Here is a 23,492-nt window from a genome sequence, read left to right as displayed (position 1 = left end):
CCTCCTCTTTGTATTGCTTCTATTACTTACCATGAAATGAAATGATTTGTTTTGCCTCAAAAATAAAAAACCTTAAAACAGTTAATTACCGTTTTTTTCTTTCTTACTTAGTTTTAATTTTTGGGGGAAAAAATAACATCAGGATGAATTTATCCTTTACGTTTTTGAAAGATTTTATGATACTTATTGATTGAGAAATACTATTTAATAAAGTGAAATAATAAGTGTAAATAGAAATAATAAGTGTAAAAAAGTTAAATAAAAAGTGTAAATATTAATGACTGAACCCTAATCCCCAAGTGATGAATTAAATGAATTTAAACAAGTGATGAATTAAATGAATTTATTAAATTGTATAGTATGCATTAATTGATTAATTGTTAGAATAGAAATTGATTATGATTTAAGTACTTTTGTTAAAATGCCTAATTCCTTGAATTAGGTTTTCACTAATTCACTTGGATCATTTAGTTTCAATTCTTAGTCAATTCATCAATTCTATATACATTGTATTCTAGTTGTTTTAATTGCTTATAGGTTTGGTTTTGAAATTGTCTTGTTTAGCAATTTGTTCAAGTACTATTAATAGTTGACTTGTGTGAATCACTCATTCCCTTGTAAATCTTATCATAGCATAGTCTTGACTTTTGTTATAGTTTGTGAATGCTCAAAGCTTAATTCCAAATAGTCGATAACCTTTGAAAAACGATTTTATCAAAACTCCGTTAAATTTTTAAAAGCGCTATACAAGTCCCCCCTCCCTCCCCACTTCCTATAGCGCGCATCCTTATTGGCCATATCGACCAACAATTATAATATTCTAAACATCTCTGTAAAAATCGTTCAAATGAGTTGACTTAAAAATCGTGTTAAAAAATATTGAGGACCAAATCTTGCTGTAAATTTTTAGAGTAATTAAAAGTAAAATTTAAGATATTTATAGGGACTAGAAACTCTTTTAACCCTAACACAAATAATAAAATATGATAGTTATGCAACTTAAAACTAGAGTTTCGGAGTTATGTTGCCATGCATATATTTCCCTTTGTGACCATCCTCAACAATATATTATTATACTATGGTGTGCTCTTTTCTTCCTTTATCTTTTTTTTTTTCCATTTTGAAGTTTTGTTATCTGTTTAATCTAAACAGATTTGTATTGCTACAATAATTTATACTTTCTAACCGCAAAAATAAATGTCACTACCACAATGAAAAATATAATTGCGCAATTATTTTTTTTTCCTTCAAAAAATAATTGCGCAATTTGCATTGCTCATGATACGTTGAAGATGTATTCAATAACTGACATAATAAACGAGAATAATTTCATTAAAATAGCTTCGATCATAATTAAAGAAACTTAAATTACATTGCTAAAAAAAAACTTAAATTACAAAACATATGAATATACTTATATCTAAGAATTATTTCATTCTTGTCCCGGCATTTGTTCTAGTCGTTCAAGTGTGCCGTACCTTATAATTTTCGATACGAACCATACCACTTCTATGTCGAGTCTGCAATTTATGCATGTGTTGAAGCAGTAATCTTCATCGCAATATGCTATCCATTTGTCCTTCCTTAGTCTTGGTCCTATGCATGTCTTTTTCCCGGGTTCTCTGATGCATACTTTAGAGAATACCAAGTTTGTTGGCCATGATCTGAGCAGCGTCCAATATTGGTCCATGCTTTTCGCGGCCACAATCATATTTCTGCATTTGAATAAAACTTTTAATTTCCATAAATCAGTTAACATAATTGTACCCAATTTATGTGTTTCTAAATCACCCGAAAAGATGTTTAGCATGGCTAGAGCGTATTTTGCACCAATATGATCCACTTGAAAAGATATATTTAAAAGATGTCTTGCTCTTTCCAAATTTGGAACTTGATATCGAATGTTTAGCAACCCCATTCTAAAACAAAATTCTGAATTATTGTTTTGTTCTAAAAGGGTATAAAAAGATTGCCGACCTTCAATCCCATTTTTTGATTTATTGACAAGTGAAACATCTCTTAATCCACATAATTGAATAACTTTTTCATTGTTGGAGATTTTTTTCAATAATTGTGATGTTTGTTTTACACTAAAGAGATCTTTCAAGGAATTGGTGGCAACCAATGTTATTATGAAGAGCAAAATGTCTTCGGGTAGAAAATCAAGCATTTTGTTATATGTAGTATGTATCGTAGGGTGGAATGAATAATAATCCAATAATGAAGAGTGTACTTGAATATTTATATATAAAGTTGGAAATAATGCATCGGTTAAAAAAGCATGAAAATGAGTTACCTTTTGGGGTAAACCGTGCTTTCAAGTGTTGCAACCATTTTTTTGACAAAGTGTTGGAAATAATGCATTGGTTCAAAGTGTTGCAACCCTTATAACGTGAATTAATTTCTGGAGGAAAAAAAAAGTGAATTAATTTCAAGTGTTGCAACGTTTCATTTTCATGAAGAAAAAAAAAATTAAATTTAAAAAATTTAAAAACAATGTTTAAATAATATATTGGTACTAGCAATATATTGATGAACTATTCATCCAACAATGAAAACAAAGTGATCTTCCTCCGTTCCAAGCTCTTGGTTACTTTTGGGTTCACCATCTCTTCCTCCTCAGAATCTTCCTCTGTCTCAGGTGATCTTATTTTTCGTCGTAGCCGTTCTGCTCGTGAACTCCTTTAGTGTCATACAAATTTGGTGTCCTGCTATCACTATCCTTCAGTTCCTCGTTGCCACCATTGTTGTTATGCAGTTTCTCTTGATTCAATTTGGATTGATCATTGTGGTAAGAGGGAACGAAAGAACCCATAGTGTGGAAGGAATGGACTAATGGAATTACTCTGAGGGTGCATGCAATATGCAATGTGTAGTGTGTCTAATCGGTGAATTTGGTTTTGTGGGGGGCAATTATATGATAAGATGTATATATGAAAATGTATGTTGTACATGACCATGGCAAGTTTATTGTTATTATTGTGAAGTTTCTAAACTAGATGCAACAATGTTGATAAGCCTGATTATCTTCTTATATTGTTAATTTGCCAGACTTCACGTTCAACACCAAGCTCTTAATTACATATTCATGTGAGTTTATGTCTCTAAACACGAAGCTCTTAATTACATATTCATGTGAGTTTATCAATCTATATCTATATATAAAAGTTGCCCCAAGCAAACAATTTCGCCCTAATTTTTCAGAAGCCCTAATGATTATAATTACTGTTTTACCCTATTCCAAACTTTAATTATGAAAAATAAAAAGAAAAATAGGGCTTTTCATCTGTTTGCGCTACAAACATGGTTGTTTCCGCTAAACCCTAACTGTTTTACCCTAATCCAACGCTACACTGTTATCCTTAAAAACAAACTTTTACGTTTTTTTCCCTGGAATCATGCACTATCTCATCCTCCCCACTTCCGAAGAAAAAATTCAAATTATTCATTCTCTCTGTTCACCAAGCTTATCTCTCTCTCAATATTGATTCATCATCCATCTTCTTCAATGTTCTCTCCACTCACTCTCCTCTCGGATCTCTCTCTCTCTCTCTCTCTCTCTCTCTCTCTCTCTCTCTCTCTCTCTCGCCGCAATTCCCTCCAAGGTTGTTGGTGTTTATTTTCAGTGTTACGGTTTTCTAGCTTCTGCAGAGATATTACTAATTAGCTTCTGATTGCATTTTGTGTCTTCTGTGTTACTAAACTTTGTTTTTGGCTTTGGGCAAATTTCTTTTGTTGTTCTGTTGCGAGTGGGTGTAATTTTTTAGCTAGGTAAATTAGATATCCTTCTTTACTTTCAATTCTTTTGCTTGCAAGTGACATGCAGTAGTTGTTGTTCATATTGTTGATTGTTGTCGGTTTCGTGATATTTTTATGCTAACCTGTTTTCTCTGGTTTTGTTTGGTGACGAATTGGAGTTTGTTAGGAAATGAAGCAACACAAATTATTTGCTCAAAGGTAACGAAAATTGCAAGTTTAATTCAAATTATTTGCTCAAAGGTATGTGGACTTGCTTTCTTAATTTGTCTTTTATTGGAAGTTTAATTATGATCATGAGATGTTTGAGGAAATGTCTCAATCTGAAAAGCTGATAGCAAATCTAGAACAACAACTTTGTAGTCGAATATTTATGCTTTTAAATCACATATATGATATTTGCGATTCTATATGAATCATATTTGCAGATTTCACGTTAATTTTGTCATCATTTTTGTACTTTGTTTGAAATGTAGTGGCTTATTTTCATAACTTCCTAGCTTCTCTTTTTTTGTAAAAGGATATCTCATAAATTGGGATTTTAAATTGTGTTTTTCTATATTACTTTGTAGGTTCATAAAGCTGTTGAGCTTACTAAACCTGAATTTGCATAGCACACACATGTAGAGGTATACATATTTACTTTTCACTATTTTCTATTGAATTTGTAGTCGAATATTTATGCTTTTAAATCACATATATGATATTTGCGATTCTATATGAATCATATTTGCAGATTTCACGTTAATTTTGTCATCATTTTTGTACTTTGTTTGAAATGTAGTGGTTTATTTTCATAACTTCCTAGCTTCTTCTTTTTTTGTAAAAGGATATCTCATAAATTGGGATTTTAAATTGTGTTTTTCTATATTACTTTGTAGGCTCATAAAGCTGTTGAGCTTACTAAACCTGAATTTGCATAGCACACACATGTAGAGGTATACATATTTACATTTCACTATTTTCTATTGAATTTGTAGTCTTATGGATTAGTTTTTGAGATTACTAAACCTAAAATTAATTTCCTCCACTGTTTGATGTCTATGTGATAACTTCATTTGATAAATACATGGTTGCATTTACTAAGCACAGCTGCATTTTGCAATTGCAGGATCTATGGGTCCTAATGAAAACTTTAGGTAGAGCACTGGTCTTTGTACCCATCTTTGATTATTTTTGCTGCTACAACAACAACAACAAAATGTGTTATATTGAGAGTTTCAAGCGACAATTGCGGTAAAGGGGCCTTCTCACCAAGGTACTTTACTAATGCAATCAACTATCCTATGTATATCAATTTTGGATTTCATGTTCGTGTTTTGTTTCACCATTGGGTTTGATATTTGCTGGTGCGATTGTATTGAAGCAACACAAGTGCGTATGTAATGGAGTCCTTATTTTTGTTCAAGCGAGTTGTTACCTTATCTTAACATGATAATTATGTCTAACTTTTCAGGTGCACCGTATTGAATGGCGCCTACAAAAGCTCATGACGGTGTCGTTGGTTGTGCAATGTACTCACGGAGAGACTATTTAACTAATCAAGGTATATGTAGTTACAATAAGATTTTGAATCATACCTGAAGCTAGAATCTCAAACAGCTATTAGTGAGTGATGATATTAAATCATTTTAATATATTGAAATAGTTGAATAGCTGCTGAGAATAATTGAACACTCTTGTTCAATGAATTGTTTACTCTGCAGAGGTTATTTATATGTTGATCACAATATCCTATGTTGATTCATATTTTGTTAAAAATGAGTTTTTTTTAATTCATGGGCAGCTCTCTTTTGAGTTCCAATTTATCCGCTTCTATACCACAACAACAACTAAGCCTTCTCCCACAAAGTGGGGTCGACTACATGGATCAAATTACGCCATAGTGCTCTAATGAGTTCTTTTTTAAATTAGGCCTTATTTACTTGATCTTCTGACTTAGAAAGTGCTACTGTACTTTAAATTATACAGGATTTATTTAAACTCAAATAGAAAAACATATATAATAATCAAAATTATTGAATATCAATTTTAGTAAGTTTTGTCATTGTATTTTTGACATTCTGAATCTGTCTGTTTCATATCTGCTATTGTTATATATTACAAGGTACCTTTGAAGTTGTTGTGTGGTATCTGACTGGCTGAATGTTTAAATAGGGTCCTCTTAATAGTTATAAATTGTGATTGAAAATGTTACTAAGTCAATTGAGTTTTATTTTAATTTTTCCATAAATTGATAATATTGATGGGATAAAATGATGGAAGGATAAAAGTTTACAAAGAGGAAAATGAAAATGGGGGATAAAAATATGTTGCTTTATGACTTTATCAACCAAATATTCTTCTTTAATTTTTTAATTATTCAGTAAACTTATTCTGAGCATGATTCTTACTAGCATTGTTTACACTTTCAAGTTTGTTCGCTTTGTGACACATACCCAGAATTTGACACTCTCAATTTCGCTTAATTTTTCTTAAGGCATGTTTCTTTATCTTGATAAAGAATCAAATAGGTCATTGTGCGAGAAACAACTTTGAGAATATGCAGATGTGACCCTGGCTCTGGTATCTTGATTGTGAGATAGATATTATTAGCATCAACTCTTCATTTTGTTTTTAATGAATGGTTCTTTTGTTTATGAAATTGATTTGGTGTCGACAATAGTTCTTTTTGTGAGAGGTTTCTGAAAAGTGCAATTAAGGTTATGTTGATTTGTGTGTTATTTTTTAATGACTTATTTTTCCAATCGCGCCAGATCTGGAGTTTATTTACGATTGACAGTTCACATAGTCATGGTCTTCTCTTATCAGTTAATATCGGGTTGGATTCTATACTTTTTGGTTGATTTCTTGATCTGCAGACAATGATTATGTTCCTACTGGATGCATCTCATCTGATTAGGTGTAGTCCTTTTGCCTTTGATATAGCCTGTCATCGAGTTGGAGTTCCTCAGTCTAAGTAGCGTGTTCCAGGTTTAGCTGTGTTGAGATATGCATATTGTTCCAGGATTTTGGTTGCTGTATTTTGAGTGGGGAGTTGATGTTACAATCAGTAGAGATGTGACTTGCAGACTATCCATTTCGGGCTATTTTTCTGTTCGCCACATTTGTTTGGACTGTTGCTGTATTTTGTGAGAGATGCCTTATAATTGTGCATCTCATGCTTTTTTGTGGCAGCAATTACCTTTGTTTGTTTAGTTTGCTAAGTTTTAGTGATCAAGTTTCTTTCAACTTAAGCATAAGAATATGTGTTTTGATAAAGTTGTGTGGTTTTGGTGTTATTACTCTCTTTTGTTAGAAAGATTGTAAAGGTGTAATTTGGTTCTCTGACCAACTTATTAGTGTTGAACTCTTCTGTAAACTATAGTTATGTTGTAATATTTTAATATATTTTTGTTACAAACTATATAAAGAAAAACCATCAATTCTCCTAAAAAAGAAATATTATTTTTGGCCAAGAGCACCACTACCTGATATTTATATCGACTGTTAAGGTGGTCTTGCCTTATGTTTTGCAAGGAGTAAATATAGTTTAGCTTATGAAAAATGAAGATTAATTTTACATGATCATATAATTTAATTTGTAAAAGGTACATAGAATAATGCATATCAGATCATCCTTTCCCTGAAAAAAGAGATCATCCTTATAGATTTTGTCAAGATTTATGTATATTTTTTGATTCATTCTTGCTATCCACTTCCTTATCATTAATTTAAATTTCGATTAATTATTGTTTGTGTGATCTGTCATTAACATCACAGGTTTGTAGTCACAATTTTTATGTTCAATTGATATCCATAACCAATGTCACGTTTTTGCTCAAGCTGAATATTCATCCTCTGTCTCATATTAAGTGAGTGATACAGTTGAATCAATCACACATATCAATGCATATTTTTTTATCTATAATATATTTATTATCTATTAGAAAAAATTATCAAAATTTAATATTTTAAAAATATTCATCGAGACAAATTCAACATCTTATATGAGATTTATATTTGTATATTAGTATAAAAGACATGGTCAAAGAATGTCAATTCAACAATCCACACTGTCTCCTTCAAAAAAACAATCCACATTGTCAACTAAGTCATATATTTTGGAACGGAGGGAGTAATGTGTAACGTGACAAATTAATGAGGGTTGATTACGTTAGTAAATCATTCCTTAATTAATGAGATTGGAGTTTTTGATCATTTAGGATGAATGAAAAGTTTGTTCATGTTCCTTGGCTCGAGGTTGAACTCCATATTATTAGGCTCCCTTCCCCTATGAATTGGTCCACTAAAATATATTTAAATTGACATAGCAATATCTTACTAATTTGCCCACTAAATATCTTACTTATCTTACTAATTGTCCCACTTATGCATAAATATACATAATTATAGATATTTTTTTGAAAGCATACATAATTATAGATGATATGTAAATATCTTACATCAGTATTAAACAATTGCCTTGGAACGTTGCAAAATTCATTAAGTTCCAACAAGTATACTATCACGATGTCTAAGTAAAAATAATCACAATTTCCTCAAGTACAAGTACATAGTTTTAGTGTAAACGCTACTCATTTGTTTACAATGACATCCACTTTTAATCTTTTATATGGATAGGACTTTGGAACTCCTTCTCAAACCCATTTAATGCCTTAACCCTTTAATCATTGGATTGCATCTTATGAAACAGAGAGATGATTTAATGTGTGTTTGATTTATGATTAATAATTTACTCAATTACTAAATATCACATTAGACCCGTGCGGCGCACGGGTCGATGGTCTAGTGTCTCTAAAATGAGGTGAAACTTGGGTTGCCAAATAAGTTTCATTAGGCGACAAGTAAATAATGTTGCTCACTTATTAGCTAGAGCATCATTATCTTATATTAGTCCCCAAATATATGATCATATGTCATCTTGTATTGAGACGATTATTATTAATGAAATGAGTTGATTTTGTTTTTGTAAAAAAAAAAAAAGTTAAATAAGTTTTTCGTCCCTATAAATACAATATATTTTGATTTTAGTACTTCAAAAATAAAACGAGATGTTTTCATCCTCACAAATTTTTTTGTTTTGTTTTTGGTCTCTAACGAATATAATTTTAACGTGTTCTTGACATTTTTTTTAACATAATAATAATAATATAAACATACAAAAGTTGAACATAATAAACACGTAACATGGATACATTTTAAGCATAAAAGATTCATAATCTTGACATTCATGTTAACATAAAGGGTTAATTATTGAAATTGACCCTGTAATATATGCAAAGTCCAAAAAATGACCTATAAACTAAAAAACACATATTCTAACCTTGTAATTTGAGATTCTTATTATTTTTTACCCTGTAATATAGTTGAAGTCCAAAAAAGCTACTTAAAGGTTGAATTTTTTCATGATTTTTTCAGGCATGTTTATGATGTTAAAATATGACTATACATAAAAAATTAAAAAAAATTCAACTAAGGACAAATTAATTATGAATTTTTAAAGCACCAAAAACTCAAAAAACAAAACAACGAAAACCCCAACTTAGAATTTGATTTTTGAGCTGATTGGTTGCAGATATATCTATTGAAATACATAAAAAAGATCTACAAAGTTTCTTAACATTTCAAAGATGTTTCAACTTTCAATTTATTTTTATTTTTCAACCAAAACATGTGAAATTGCAATTTTGTTCCAAGTAAACGTATACTCAGGTCAAATTTCGTTCTCTAATTTTGTAGGCATGGTTAGAACATTATAACAACATTCGCCATCAAATTTTGGAGTTTTTAAACGAGATACAAATTAATTATGAATTGTTTAAGAAATTCATAATTATGAGGAATAAAAATTCATAATAAATTTGTTCGCCTTCGGAAAAATATAATTTTTTGTGTAAAGCAATGTTCTAACATCCTAAAGATGTCTGAAAAAAATCAGGAAAAAAATTCAACATTAGATCACTTTTTTGAACCACGTGCATATTATAGGTAAAAAAATAAGAAAAATCTCAGATTATAAAGTTAGAATATTTTTTTTTTTACAGAGTCAATTTTCAGACATCGCGTATTTTACAGGGTCAATTTAAACAATTAACCCAAACATAAAATTGGTAAAAAAAGCAAAAAATAAAATAATTTTTTTTGAAGACGAAGTGATTATGATTAATTTTTTAAAGACTAAAATCAAAATTCATAAAAATTTATTTAATCGATTAAATAGGCAAAATGACACATTTCGTCCCTTAACTTTATTTTAGGTAACACTTTCGTCCTTTTTTTTCCTTCCCAATTTAGTCCTTTATGTTATAAAATGACAACATAGTTATCCTTTTTTATGAAAAAAATAATCAAAAATTCTAAAAAAACAAATTCATCAAACTCATAGACAAACACAAATCTTTATCATACAAGCCTAGAAAATCAAATTTCATTGAAAAAATCTCATTAAAAATGATAAGATATTGTCATTTTATAACATAAAAGACTAAATCAGAACAAAAAAAAGATAAAAAAACGAAAATGTTACCTAAAACAAAGTTAAGAGACCAATTGTGTAATTTTGCCTATTAAATATGAATGAATTTCAAAATGGAAATGATTTGATGATTTTCTTAAGACACGGAGGAACGAGTGAAGTCACTGAATGATTGAACCCTAATCCCCCAAATCAATTTCTACTATCCGGCTCCGGCGACCACCGCGCGCGTCTAAGCTCCGGCGAGCTTTGTTCACTCCTTCTTCGTTTCATCGTGTTAGGTAACTTCGTCATTTATCATCGCATTATCGTCTTGCTTTTGCTTACAACTTATAATTGCTTATCGCTTCTGCTTATAGCTTTTGGTTACAGCTTATCTTATGGCTTCTATAGCTTCTAATTGTTTATAATTTATGCTTGTAGGTTTTGCTTATAGCTTATGCTTCGGTTTTTGCTTATAGCTTTTGTTTATGGCTTCTGCTTATTGGTTTTGCTTATATTTAGCTTCTAATTGTTTATAGGTTTTGCTTCTTTCATCCATGGCGGCCGTCGACTGGTCTAAACTCCCAACAGACCTTCTCAATCTGATATCACAACGAATTGACGATGAAATCGATCTCATTCGCTTCCGATCAATTTGTTCAACATGGCGCTCCTCCTCTGTCCCAAATCACTATCACATTTTACCCTTCAAGTACCCGGTCTTCAAATTACCATTCCTCTCTGACCCCAACAACATTGAAAACAACCCTCCATTCTGTTACCTCTCCAAACAAAATATCTTCCTCATCAAACCACCACAGCAACAAGGACAACAACAACAAACCCTACTTCGCCCTTGGTTGATAAGAGTTAGCCAAAACGCACGTGGCCGAACCCAATACCTCCACCCAGTAATCCGAAATTGCTCTTTTTTCTTCCATCCTGTGCTCGATTGCAACAAATTATCACTTCTTCATTTGGGAAGTACCTTCTTCATTAAGGACTTCGAACTCTTAAACAGTTATGATTACACGTACCCTAAAAAGGTCGTTGCAGTTACATGCCATGGAAAAAAACCTCTTGTCGTTGGCACGTTAGCCTCTCGTCCATATCCGTTACTTTTGAAATGTGGTGATGAGAATTGGAAGGTGATCCCCGACATGTCAACGGGATTCGGGGACATGTGCCTTTTTAAAGGGCAGCCTTATGTGGTTGACAAAATTGGTAAGACAGTTATGGTTGGACCAGACTCGAGTGTCCATTTAGTGGTTGAACCTTTGGTTGGTCGTGGAAACAAGAAATTCTTAGCAGAATGCAAGGGAGATTTGTTGTTAGCGGATGTTTATGAGTATCCTGTAAGGATTGATTTGTTTAAGCTTAATGAGAAGGAGAAGAAGTGGGTGAAGTTGACGAGTTTAGGGGATAGGGTTTTGTTCTTGGGAGAAGTATGTTCGTTCTCTGCTTCTGCTTCGGATTTGTGTGTTGCCAAAGGGAACTGTGTCATCTTTAGTTATAATATCATCTGTTCATCTAAATCTGAAAGTTCTATTTTGGACCTGGATCAAGGTCGGCTTTCGCCTCTATCTGATTATCCTGAATATTCCAACTTGTTTTGGCCACCTCCAAAGTGGATCTGAGTTCGTTATCAAGTATGTTATCTTCCAGCGAAAAGTTTCTAATGTGATTGTGATATAGCTTTATTGTGAATAAACTTTTCAACTAACTTTTGCTCAAAAAAAAAAAAAATGAAAAGTTATTACATTGACTGTGTAAGGGTTTTCCTAACTAATATGTTCATTAAAAACAAGTATATGCAATTCTAACTTTTCACAAGCTCTTCATTTTATTGTTACTTTTGCAGAATACACGTTCAGCACCAAGCTCTTAATTACATATTCATGTGAGTATATGTCTTGAAAATGAGGTGAAACTTGGGTTGCCAGAGAAGCGTTTTGGTGGATTCTTCAAGTCTTTTGTAAGCAAGCTGTGATTATTCATGGTTTGTGATGTTTTCTTTGTATGTTGACCACTTGCATTGTTGTGGTGCTGTAAAGTTTAAACTGCATTGATCAATTACACTTGTATCTCAGCGAGTTTACTTAAGGTTGATCTTGGCTTGTGATTTAAAAGTTTCGATATATTATATTTAATTGTTTAGAGATAGCAAACTGCTAAACCTCTTATTAGTATTGTTATTATATTATATATTAGGCTGCAATTATTATGTTATTTGGCAACAGCCCGCAGTTATTGTATTTTAGGCAGGCGGTTATGTTATCAGACAGATTTTGAAAACTAAAGAAAATCAGTAGGAGTTTATTTTGGGTCTGGTTATTGATTAGGAGAGACCAAACTCTCAAATTTCTTGGATAGGAGTTGCCTTGCAACACTAGACCATCTCTGTGTTATTTCCTAATATGTTGTGTTGCAAAAGAACTCATTCTCTGTTCTGAGATTACAGACCATTATAAACTTGGATGTCCTGCTTCTGCTATTAATTAATTGGGATAAGTATTTTTTTGAATTTAAATAACCCTCTCCTATTGTCTTCAAGAGTTCTGTGCTTGATATTACATATCTGAAATATGAATGAATACGTTGATTTGTTGTGTTGAGTGAAATTTGGTTCATTTGTTGTGAATACGATTAACCTATTTGCTTTATCATGCCGTTTGGCGTAAATCTTAATCTGAAATTAATAGTATCGCCTGCTGCTAAGACTATACGTTGTTAATACTTGCTCGGATGTTCCCTTTTCAACTTAATGTTTCTGGATTGTGGAACTGACTTTCAATTGTTGTTTCCCATTGTTAGTTAATTATGGTGTAGTCATATGTAATATACAATAACTCATCCATGCATCAATTTGCACCCTTAAAAGCACAACTTTTCCATTAATTTGATTGACATCGATATGCAAAAAATTGATTGATCAACATAAAATTGTTCATTTTCCATTTTAACAGTAAAGAAGGTGAGGCTTATGGTTTACTACAAGTAATAAGATCGATCGCAAACTTGAGTTTGATGCAAAAGTAGTTGTAGACAATTTTAATAAGCCTTTGCGGGAGTTTATCCTATTTTGGTTTTATTATTAACGATTGTATCTCTAGTCTTGCAGTTATGTGCAAACTCGTGCGTTGGGTTTTCTCGGAGGAAAACCAGTGTGGTTGTTCATGAATTAGCTAGGGCAGCTACACATATGATGATTCATCGAGTGTTTGATTCGATTTCGAGTTATGTTGTTGATACTATTGATAATGATATGAGTTTTTTGTTTTCTCTTTAGGGAAGATATCTTTGAGGGATTCTAAAAACAACGTATGGATATGTTTTAGGATATTTTTAGACTCAAACATTATTTTTATTATCAAACTAAAATAAACTAAATAATAAAATATAAGGTCAATGATACAAAATAGTATTCATTTTTTTAGTCTAGAACAAAACAGTAATCATAAACAAAATAGAAATATTAATTGCATTAATATCTTTTCTTAATAAATAAGAAAAAGGTAAAAATGGAGATGGCGAGAGTAGAACTCTTTTTAGATATATCTCTTATTAGACGTTCTTTAAAAAAAATACATCAATGATATCTTCATTCACCTTGAAAAAGATGAATTCTAGTCACTAGACTACCTGACAAAAAAAAATACATTTTTTTTGACAAAATAAAAGATATTCATTCATTCAAATTGAAAGAGTACATCCATATAATGCAGATTCGCTAAAAACAAAAAGGATGAATCTGGGAACAGGCTCACATCATCCATGTTAATAACATAAAACGGCAAAGTACAAATGCCTACACATATGACTATATTTAAATATCCGGAATAACCATGTTTCCGGATCTGCAACGTGGATGACACCAAAGTCATTGATTGGATCTGCACATGATCGAAGCTGATCTAACAATCTGAACTGGTCAAATACTTGAGAGAAACAAAAAAACAAACAATGTCGCACAAAGACGACGAACAACCAACGTCGCACAAAGACGACGAAATCACAAAATAAAAAACGAAATAGATGTGAAAATCACTTATTTCAATAAAATGGAAAGAGAAAAACGAGTTAGAGGGGTGATTTTGGGTCAAAAATTGACCCTAAATCACCCCTCTTTGGTGGATGAAGGAGAAGAAACTAGAGTTTTGATGACGGCTCACAAAAAAAAAAGTATTCATAAACAAAATAGAAATATTAATTGCATTAATATCTTTTCTTAATAAATAAGAAAAAGGTAATAATGGAGATGGCGAGAGTAGAACTCTTTTTAGATATATCTCTTATTAGACTTTCTTTAAAAAAAATACATCAATGATATCTTCATTCACGTTGAAAAAGATGAATTTTAGCCACTAGGCTACCTGACAAAAAAAAAATACATATTCTACACCCATCAAATTTTTAAGATTCATATATATAAACCAACCCGTGTCCGACCGACCCGATCCATTTGTTGAGATTTGAAATAAATCTAAAAAATCTCTTCCTCATTAGTCACTGTTACTTTCAGAATACTCAATAATAAGGGGGGTTAGTGTATTTTATTTACTTTGATTATTGATTGAGTTTTCTTTTTGATGAGAATTTTCAATAATTTTAATAGGTAATAGGGATTAGAATTTTCATCTTTTAGTGAACGCATGCCAACTGTTTGATAAATTGTTTATATGTGAAATTTTTGATTTTCAAATTCAAATTTTTACTTTTACTATATATTGGTAGTTGTTGTCTCTATAGAACTGACACTTCTAATCAAAGGGCGTTATTAGCGTCCGATACGTGTCATACACCAACACATGTGATTACATTCAATTTTCTCATCTTCTTAAATTATTATCCATGTCGACATGTTAGTGTTGTGTCCGATGTACGTGTTTGTGTCAATGGTTCATAAGTTGTTGCCATATTATTATCTTTTTTTATTTTTTTTTATCTTTTTTACAGGAACCATAACAACTGATAATCCGCGATCACAGCAATAACATCCATGGCGGCGACAAACTGGTCTGAACTCCCAAAGGAGCTTCTCAATATGATATCGGAGCGAATTGACGATGAACTCGATCTCATTCGCTTTCGATCAATTTGTTCAACATGGCGTTCTTCCTCCGTCCCAAATAATGATCGTCACATTTTACCCTTCAAGTTCCCACTCCTCAAATCATCATTTCGTACCGACTCCAATGACATTGTTACCATCGACAAGAAGACATCATTCTGTTACCTCTCCAAACAAAATATATTTCTCATTAAACTGCCACAACAACAAGAACAATCCATAACCCTAAGCCCTTGGTTGATAAGAACCAACCAAAACACGCTTGGCCAAACCAACTGCTTCCACCCACTCCGCCGAAGTTTCTCTTTTGATTGTCGTTTCGTGCTTGCTTACAACAAACTATCCGTTCTTCATTTGGGAAGCACCTTCTTCATCTTGGACTTCGACTTGAAATTCAAGAATAGACTCTATAACTGGAACAACTACATATACCCTCAAAAGGTCGTTGCTGTTAAGTGCCATGGGAAAAAGCCCCTTGTCGTTGGCACATTAATCTCTCCCCCACAACCATTACTTGTGAAATGCGGCGATGAGAAATGGAAGGTGATACCTGACATGTCAACAAAGTTCGGAGACATCTGCCTTTTTAAAGGACGGCCTTATGCAGTTGATAAAACTGGTAAGACGGTTATGGTTGGACTGGACTCGAGTGTCCAGTTAGTGGCTGAACCTTTGGTTGGTGGTGGGAACATGAAATTCTTAGTGGAGAGTGAGGGTGATTTGTGCGGACATTTATGAGTGTCTTTGTATTGACCTTAACGAACCTGTAAGGATCGATTTGTTTAAGCTTAATGAGAAGGAGAAGAAGTGGGTGAAGTTATCGAGTTTAGGGGATAGGGTTTTGTTCTTGGGGTTGGAGTGTTCATTTTCTGCTTCTGCTTCAGATTTGTGTGTTGCCAAAGGGAATTGTGTAATCTTTATTGGTAATATCTTCGAGCGAAATATGATATCGAAATGTGAGAGCTATGTTTTGGACTTGGATCAAGGTCGGCTTTCAGCTTTGGTCGATTGTCCTGAATATTCCAACTTGTTCTGGCCTCCTCAAAGGTGGATGGAAGCTCGTTACCAAGTATGTTATTTTCATATTTTGCATCGAAAGGTTTCTAATGTAATTGTGATATAGCTTATTATGATTAACTTAGTTGTTAGACTGAAATAAATTTTTCAACTAGTACTTATAGAAAAAGAGTAATTCGAATGTTCTTAAATTGACTATGGGTTTCTCCAACTAATATGTTCTTTCTAATTTTTCACAAGCTATTCATTTATTTTTATTTTTCATATGCAGCTGATTTTTTCAGAAGTCTGAATGTAATTGGAGCATTTGTTTTGAGAGGGCGAATTATAGGATAAGATGTATATATATGCAGTAAATAACCATGGCTAGTTATTGTTATTGTTATTGTTAACCATGGCTAGTTATTGTTATCAATGTTGTTGGTCCTGATTAACTTCTTTTATTGTTACTTTTGCAGACTACATGTTCAGAACCAAACTCCTAATCACATATTCACGTGAATAGGAGGTGAAACTTGGGTTGCTGGATAAGCGTTTTGGTGAATTCTTCTAGTCTTTTCATGTAAGCAAGTTGTGATTATTCATAACTCATTATTTCATCTGAGTTTACTTATGGTTTATCTTTGTTTCGTTACTTTGATTGCAAGCACCTACATTGTTATTGTTGCATAGAGGCAGCAATCTGTTAAAACTCTTGTAAGCAGGCAGTTTGTGTCAGACAAATTTTGAAAAGAACCGAAGTAAAAATCACGAGGAATTTATTTTAGGACGGGTTGTTGTTAGGAGAGACCAATCTCTCGAGTTCTTGGAGACCAAGACTCATAATTTTTTTGGATATGAATTGTGCTGCAAGAGCAGACTACCTCTTTCCTTAGTTTACGTGTTATTTCCTAATTGAATGAACTCGTTCATTGTTTTGAGCTGAGATTATAGTCGAGAGATTGTTATAATTAAGTTGTTGTTCTTGCTAATTTTATCCCCAATCACCATAGATAATGGTTTCATTTCAGAGCTAATTTTGGAATATAATTGAGCTAAGTTTATGTGTTTGGAATCTCATTTTCTCTCAGTTGTCTACAAGGGTTTTGTATGGCTGCCCCCTTTTCAAAGTGATGTTTCTGGAATGTTGATTTGCTTTGCAATGATTATTTATCACCAAATTAATGATATGCCAATAACATCTAACCATTAAACCTTTTTTAAGTATTATAGTTTAATCCTTTGTTATTGTTCTCCTGTTGAACTCTAGTTTAATCCTTTGGTTCATGATCATTAGTTTAGTTGAGTATGTAACCAAAAAAATTAGTTTAGTTGAGTAGACTAACAAAACATATTTAACATTCCAAAATTTAAGACTAGACCTAACAACATGCCTATCACAGGTAACACGTAAGATTTAATCATAAGATTTAGTCATCAAAATTTTACAACAGGTCATACCTATTTATACAAAGTATAGCACGATACATCATAAGATTTAGTCATCAAAATTATTATTTTTTTTCTTTGTGGTGATTGAAGTCGCACAAGCCAAATTATTCCAATTTGATTTTCATTGTTTGTGGTTTAATTCAACGGTTTGTATTGGTTATGTCGTCATGTAATGTTGTAGATAGTTTTTGCTTTTGAACGTTGTTTTGTGTATCTCATAACTTCGTTTTGGTTCCTTTTTAGGTTCGTCTTATGTTTTATTGAGACTTTTCATTATTAATATATTGCTTTTAATCTCTTGAAAAACATTTAAATAAAATCTGAAGTAATTAAAAGCAGTCGGGTTAATAAAATAAAATCGGAAGTAATTAAAAGTAGTTGGGTTAATAACATTTTTTTTTTCTGACGTTTGGGTTAATAACATTAGTAATATAGTACGAAATAAAAAATTTGATAAATTATCTCGCATGATCAAGCTACAATTCTGGACTTCTTGGCACTCCTCCCTTATGCAAGCTACAATTCTTAATGTTGATGGGAGTAGTTTCGACAACCCTGACTGTTCTGACTTTGGTGGTGTTCTTCGTACTTTGGACGAGACTTGGCTTTGTGGATTCTTAAGTTTTTTTAGTATTTCTAATAACTTGCATGTGGAACTGCTTATCATGCACAATTTGAAGTTGACTTGGGAGAGAGGGCATCGAAATGTGATTTGTTATTCTGATTTCTTCCATGCTATAAACTTAATTCAAGCCCCCCTTAATGATTGGCATGTTTATGCCACTATCATGAAAAAAAATGTTAAGGATATCCTTAATCTCCCTTTGGAATGTGCAGTTGACTCACACCATTTGAAAGGCTAACTAGCGTGCGGATTTTCTAGCTAAACATGGCGCCATTCACGATTCTTCTTGGTGCAGCCTAGAGAACCCTATCCCAGGCTTGGAAGATTTACTTCTTGTCGATGCTTCTAGGCAGTTCTTAAGGTTGTAGCCTAGTTTCTTTTTCTTTTTCCTTTTCTTTTCCTCCTTCTACCAAAAAAACAAGGTCAAATTTTGTTTTTCTTTCAATTCTACTGCACTCAAAGTTACTTTTTTGTCAAAGTAATACACCGATTAGTGGTTAGAATTTCACCTTCTAAAATAAATAAGTGGATATTTAGGTTCAAACCTTTTACCGGATACATGCATATAAAATTCAACGCCCTTACCAATTAACTATCCTCAAGTAATGTTTGATAATAAAAAAGTTGTATTAATAAAATACTCCCTCCGTCCCAAATCATAAGCAAAAAAATCTCATTTTCTTTGTCCCAAAATATAAGCAAAAAAGACCAACTTTTATAGTATTTCAAAAAAATCATTTATTCCAAAGGATTGTTTCAATTTGTTCTATTTTCTATTCTCTACATAATCATTAACCAATAAGAATTGTTTTTACATCTTTCCATGAAACTTATTCCAAGAAAAACACAAAATTACACCTCAAACTACTATGTTTATGTTTTCTTAATAAGTGTGAATTTGTGTTTTTTGCTTATAAATTGGGACGGAGGGAGTACTAACAAGTGTCCGAAACATTTTATAAGAACTTTAAATCATACTTTTTTATAGGGTCATGTTAACTGGTGTTCCCGAGGCACTGGTTAAGGAACCTAAAAAAGGAAATTTTAAAATGAAGAATAACACTTTTTATGCTTTTGAGTTGACAATACAAGTTCCAATGCAATACTTACTACATTTGTTTTCTTAACCAGTGCCCCAGGGACACCGGTTAACATTACCCTTTTTTATAAAAGTTTGTGTATTTTATAAAAGTTTGTGTATTAAATACTAATGTATTTTACTTTTTTGAAAAAATAATTTGTATAATAAGTGTTGATTAAAACTTTTATAAAAGCTAAATTTGGATAATAACAATCACATTAACTTCCCTCAAAAAAAAACAATCACATTAACAGTCAATTTTATCTAATCTTTCAAAAGGAAAAAAAAAACACATTTTAGTCAGAAATCATTTTGAATTTTTTATTCTTCATACACAACTGAACCCTAACCCCCAAATCGATTTCATATATCTCCGGCGCCGGCGTACCCTCCTCCGGCAGCCCTTCTCTTTGTGCGATTCATACTCCGGCGAGGTTCGTTAACTCCTTCATCGTGTGAGGTAGCTCGTGCCTTTCCCTTATATTTCCGCTTCTGCTTATAACTTCTAATTCTTTATAGCTTATGCTTATATGTTCTTACTGTTTACAACTTTTGTTTTTAGATTCTGCTTATAGGTTTTGCTTATGGATTTTAATTGTTTATAGTTTCTGCTTCTGCTTATAGTTCTATTTTTGCTTATAGCTTATGCCTATATACAGCTTCTGCTTATAACTTATAGCTTCTGTTTTTGCCCATGAGCACGCTTGTTTAAGTTTCTTTATGAAAAAAAATCTATTTTTTTTTATATAAAAAGAAAAATTCACTTTGTCATTTTTTAGTGTTTGTTTAGGAATTTTATAAAAAAAATCTATTTTTTTAACTAAAAAATCACTTTTTTTGTTTTTGTAGTGTTTGTTTTAGATTTTGAAAAAATCCATTTTGTTAAAAAAATCATTTTTAGGCTCAAAATGAAAATCTATTCCAAGTAGCTTTTCCAAAATCTATTTTTTTCTAAATACAAGGAGCTCAAGTGTAAGAGTTTCAAATCTTCAAAAAATGATTTTTAGGATAGTAAACAAACACAAATAGAATAGATTTTTTTAAAAATCTCTACAAAAAAAATCTCTAGATTCTTTTACCTCAAAATCTATTTTTTTTAAAGCTGAAACAAACGCACCCTAAATTTTCCCAAAATCTATTTTTTTTCAAAAACAAGAGGTAACACATGAACAAGTTTAAAACCATTTTTTTTCCTTAAAAAGTGATTTTTATTCAGATTTTATTTTAAAATCTCTAGATTTTCTATCACAGAATATATTTATTGAAAGCTGAAACGAACTCACCGTATATCTTCTAATTGTAGGTTTTGCTTATAGTTTTTGACATCTGTTTTTGCTTATATATTCTTTTGCTTCTGCGTATAGATTCTGCTACTAGGATCCATGGTAGCGGTTGACTGGTCTAAACTCCCAACGGAGCTTCTCAATCTGATATCGCAACGAATCTACGAAGAAGTCGATCTCATTCACTTCCGATCAGTTTGTTCAACCTGGCGCTCTTCCTCCGTCCCAAAGCATCATCACAAATTTCGCTTCCAGTTCCCACTCCTCAAATTTCCATTCAACCCTGATTTTATCAACAAGAACAGGTCATTTTGTTACATAACCAAACAAAATATTTTCCTCATCAAACCACCACAACAAGAAGAACAAACCCTAACCCTACGCCCTTCGTTGATAAGAATTTGTCAAAACGCACGCGGCAAATCCAAATTATACCACCCACTCTTACAAAATGGCGATAAATTTCCGTACAATTTCGTGCTCGACTTCAATAAATTATCCATCCTCCATTTGGGAAGCAACTTCTTCATGATAGACTTTGACTTCACATTCAACGATAAACTCTACAACTCCCGTGATTACATGTACCCTAAAAAGGTCGTTGTTGCTACGTGCCATGGGAAAAAACCTCTCATTCTTGGCACTTTAACCTCTTTCCCACAGCCGTTACTTTTGAAATGTGGCGATGAGAAATGGAAGGTGATACCTGACATGTCAACAAAATTTGGAGACATCTGCCTTTTTAAAGGGCGACCTTACGCAGTTGACAAAATCGGTAAGACAGTTGTGGTTGGACCGGACTCAAGTATCCAATTAGTGGGTGAACCTTTGGTTGGTGGTGGGAACATGAAATTCTTAGTGGAGAGCGAGGGAGATTTGTTGTTAGCGGATGTTTATGATTGTCTCTGTACTGGTCTCCTTGATCCTTATCTTAAAGATCCTGTAAGAATTGATTTGTTTAAGCTTAATGAGAAGGAGAAGAAGTGGGTGAAGTTGGCAAGTTTAGGAGATAGGATTTTGTTCTTGGGGTTGGGGTTGGTATGTTCGTTTTCTGCGTGTGCTTCGGATTTGTGTGTTGCCAAAGGGAATTCTGTCATCTTTAATACTTATATCTTTGAATCATATAGGCCATTTGGATTTCAATGTAAGCAATATATTTTGGACTTGGATCAAGGTCGGCTTTCGCTTCTGTCTGATTGTCCCGAATATTCCAACTTGTTATGGCCACCTCCAGAGTGGATCCGACCTCGTTACCAAGTAAGTTACCTTGCATCAAAAGTTTTCTACTTTCTAATGTGACTGTGATATAGCTTTATTGTGCTTAATTTAGTTGTTAGACTGGAATAAAATTTTCAACTATTACTTATAGAACAAGAAAATTAGAAATGTTATTAAACTCACTATGAGATTTTCTAACTAATATGTTCTTTGTAAATAAGTATCTAAACTTCTAATTTTTCACAAGCTCTTCATTTTTCCATCCTCTAGAAATCTAAATGTAATTGGTGCATTTTGTTTTGGGGAGGGGGGGTTGTATGATCAGATGTATATTTTTTGACAATATGCAGTCCCTGCATTTTCATACAAGGGACAAATTAGTCCCTCTGTTACAATGAGTCGGGGACTAAATTGGGCCCCTTATGAAAATATCAGCACTAACTTGGGTATTATTTTTTGTTAGGGATTGGATTCGGGCCGCAAGAAAAAATTGGGTATTTATTCAATGAACGATCATATTTAATCTATTTTCCAATAGAAAGGTTTTCTCTTTCCTTCAATTGAAGGTTTAGTTTGCTTTAATGGACCAGTTCATGTCGAGCTTATTTCGCATCTGGAATTAATAGTACATCCTGCTGCTAAGTCTAGGTGTTAATAATTACTGTCAGGTTTCCCATCCTCTGCAACAATTCTCTGTTATATTTAGTTATCACAATGATACTGCAACTATTGTAAGCATAAATTATATACATATGATGCAAGAATTCTTTGTTTTTTCTTTCTCCTGATAATTCTAAATAATATATAGAATTTCATACTTATGTATAATACCTTTCTATTGTTGTTTCCCATGGTTCATTACTGTGTTGTCATATGAGTAGAGTAGAACTATAAATACAATGCATTTTATCTTAAAATATTGCTTTTATTTTTTCCTCGTACAACACGACTTCAAAATGAACGAAATGCAAAATACACTTTGGCTTGGTCACACTTTTGGTTCTGTATTTTATTTATCACTCACGAAAATAGTCCATTTTTTAAATTCGAACTTTTTGGTCTTCAAGTATCACAGTTGTTGTAAGTTTTGGTCTCAACCTAGATTTTTGGTCCCGAAAGTGGTGATGTGACAAATTTTTTGGTCCTTCAAGAATGCATTTTTCAGCTTCTGTTTGAATTTTTTTGAAGCACTCTCTTTGCTCCTGATTCTTCTTCGTTTAAGATTCTCATACTCAAGAGATTTAGAAATTAGGGTTCAAAACTTCTTTTCATACTTTATTTTTGCCAAGTCCTCATGCTTAATGTCATGTCACTTAAAAACTTGTCACAACCGCCACTTTTTTGGCCAAAAACTGGGATTGTAACCAAAATTACAAAGAGTGTGATACACTTGATGGATCAAAAAGTTCGATTTTAAAATAGACTATTTTTGTGAATGTGATAAAATAGTGAGATACAAATACGATTAAGCCATATATTTTTAGACTATGATTGAATAAATGTATGATGTGGTAGTGTGAGTAAAAGAGGAGAAACTTCTTATCTATTTC

The 23,492-nt window shown here is 32.3% G+C and overlaps 2 protein-coding genes, 1 long non-coding RNA gene and 1 pseudogene across 5 annotated transcripts; all 4 read left to right on the top strand.

The window, feature by feature from the left end:
• The first annotated feature begins 4,894 nt into the window (after positions 1-4,894).
• On the top strand, positions 4,895-7,172 carry LOC146913109 (uncharacterized). Its single transcript, XR_015013298.1, has 3 exons — positions 4,895-5,014; positions 5,213-5,302; positions 6,513-7,172. It is a non-coding gene; the product is annotated as an uncharacterized LOC146913109 (long non-coding RNA).
• A 3,181-nt stretch (positions 7,173-10,353) lies between these two features.
• Positions 10,354-12,384, top strand: LOC146913108 (F-box protein SKIP23-like). Its single transcript, XM_085716358.1, has 3 exons — positions 10,354-10,515; positions 10,756-11,865; positions 12,078-12,384. Exon 2 carries the CDS (start codon positions 10,774-10,776, stop codon positions 11,851-11,853), a length of 1,080 nt encoding a protein of 359 aa, XP_085572484.1. The 5' UTR covers positions 10,354-10,515; positions 10,756-10,773; the 3' UTR covers positions 11,854-11,865; positions 12,078-12,384.
• A 2,399-nt stretch (positions 12,385-14,783) lies between these two features.
• On the top strand, positions 14,784-16,928 carry LOC146913107 (F-box protein SKIP23-like; annotated as a pseudogene). Its single transcript, XR_015013297.1, has 2 exons — positions 14,784-16,356; positions 16,763-16,928. The product of XR_015013297.1 is annotated as an F-box protein SKIP23-like (transcript).
• A 2,843-nt stretch (positions 16,929-19,771) lies between these two features.
• Positions 19,772-22,767, top strand: LOC146913106 (F-box protein SKIP23-like). 2 transcript variants are annotated; one of them, XM_085716357.1, is made up of 3 exons: positions 19,772-19,875; positions 20,806-21,981; positions 22,406-22,767. In XM_085716357.1, the coding sequence occupies exons 2-3, from the start codon at positions 20,824-20,826 to the stop codon at positions 22,463-22,465; spliced, it is 1,218 nt and encodes a 405-aa protein (XP_085572483.1). In that variant the 5' UTR covers positions 19,772-19,875; positions 20,806-20,823; the 3' UTR covers positions 22,466-22,767. The 2 variants fall into 2 exon arrangements, with proteins under 2 accessions (XP_085572483.1, XP_085572482.1); XM_085716356.1 differs by having other exon boundaries at positions 19,772-19,901.
• Positions 22,768-23,492: the final 725 nt, after the last annotated feature.

The sequence above is a fragment of the Medicago sativa genome, chromosome 6 (genome assembly GCF_051527215.1).
Source record: "Medicago sativa cultivar Bolivia chromosome 6, Bolivia_mono, whole genome shotgun sequence".
Classification (NCBI taxonomy): domain Eukaryota; kingdom Viridiplantae; phylum Streptophyta; class Magnoliopsida; order Fabales; family Fabaceae; genus Medicago; species Medicago sativa.
The sequence above is the reverse complement of the archived record's forward strand: the minus strand, read 5'-3'. Positions and strand labels throughout refer to the sequence as shown.

Excerpts from the sequence above, each read along its gene's own strand:
- LOC146913108 (XM_085716358.1), top strand. The coding sequence starts at position 10,774 with ATGGCGGCCGTCGACTGGTCTAAACTCCCAACAGACCTTCTCAATCTG.
- LOC146913106 (XM_085716357.1), top strand. The coding sequence starts at position 20,824 with ATGGTAGCGGTTGACTGGTCTAAACTCCCAACGGAGCTTCTCAATCTG. Across the intron at positions 21,982-22,405 it reads GGATCCGACCTCGTTACCAA|GGATTGGATTCGGGCCGCAA; the intron begins GTAAGTTACCTT and ends ATTTTTTGTTAG.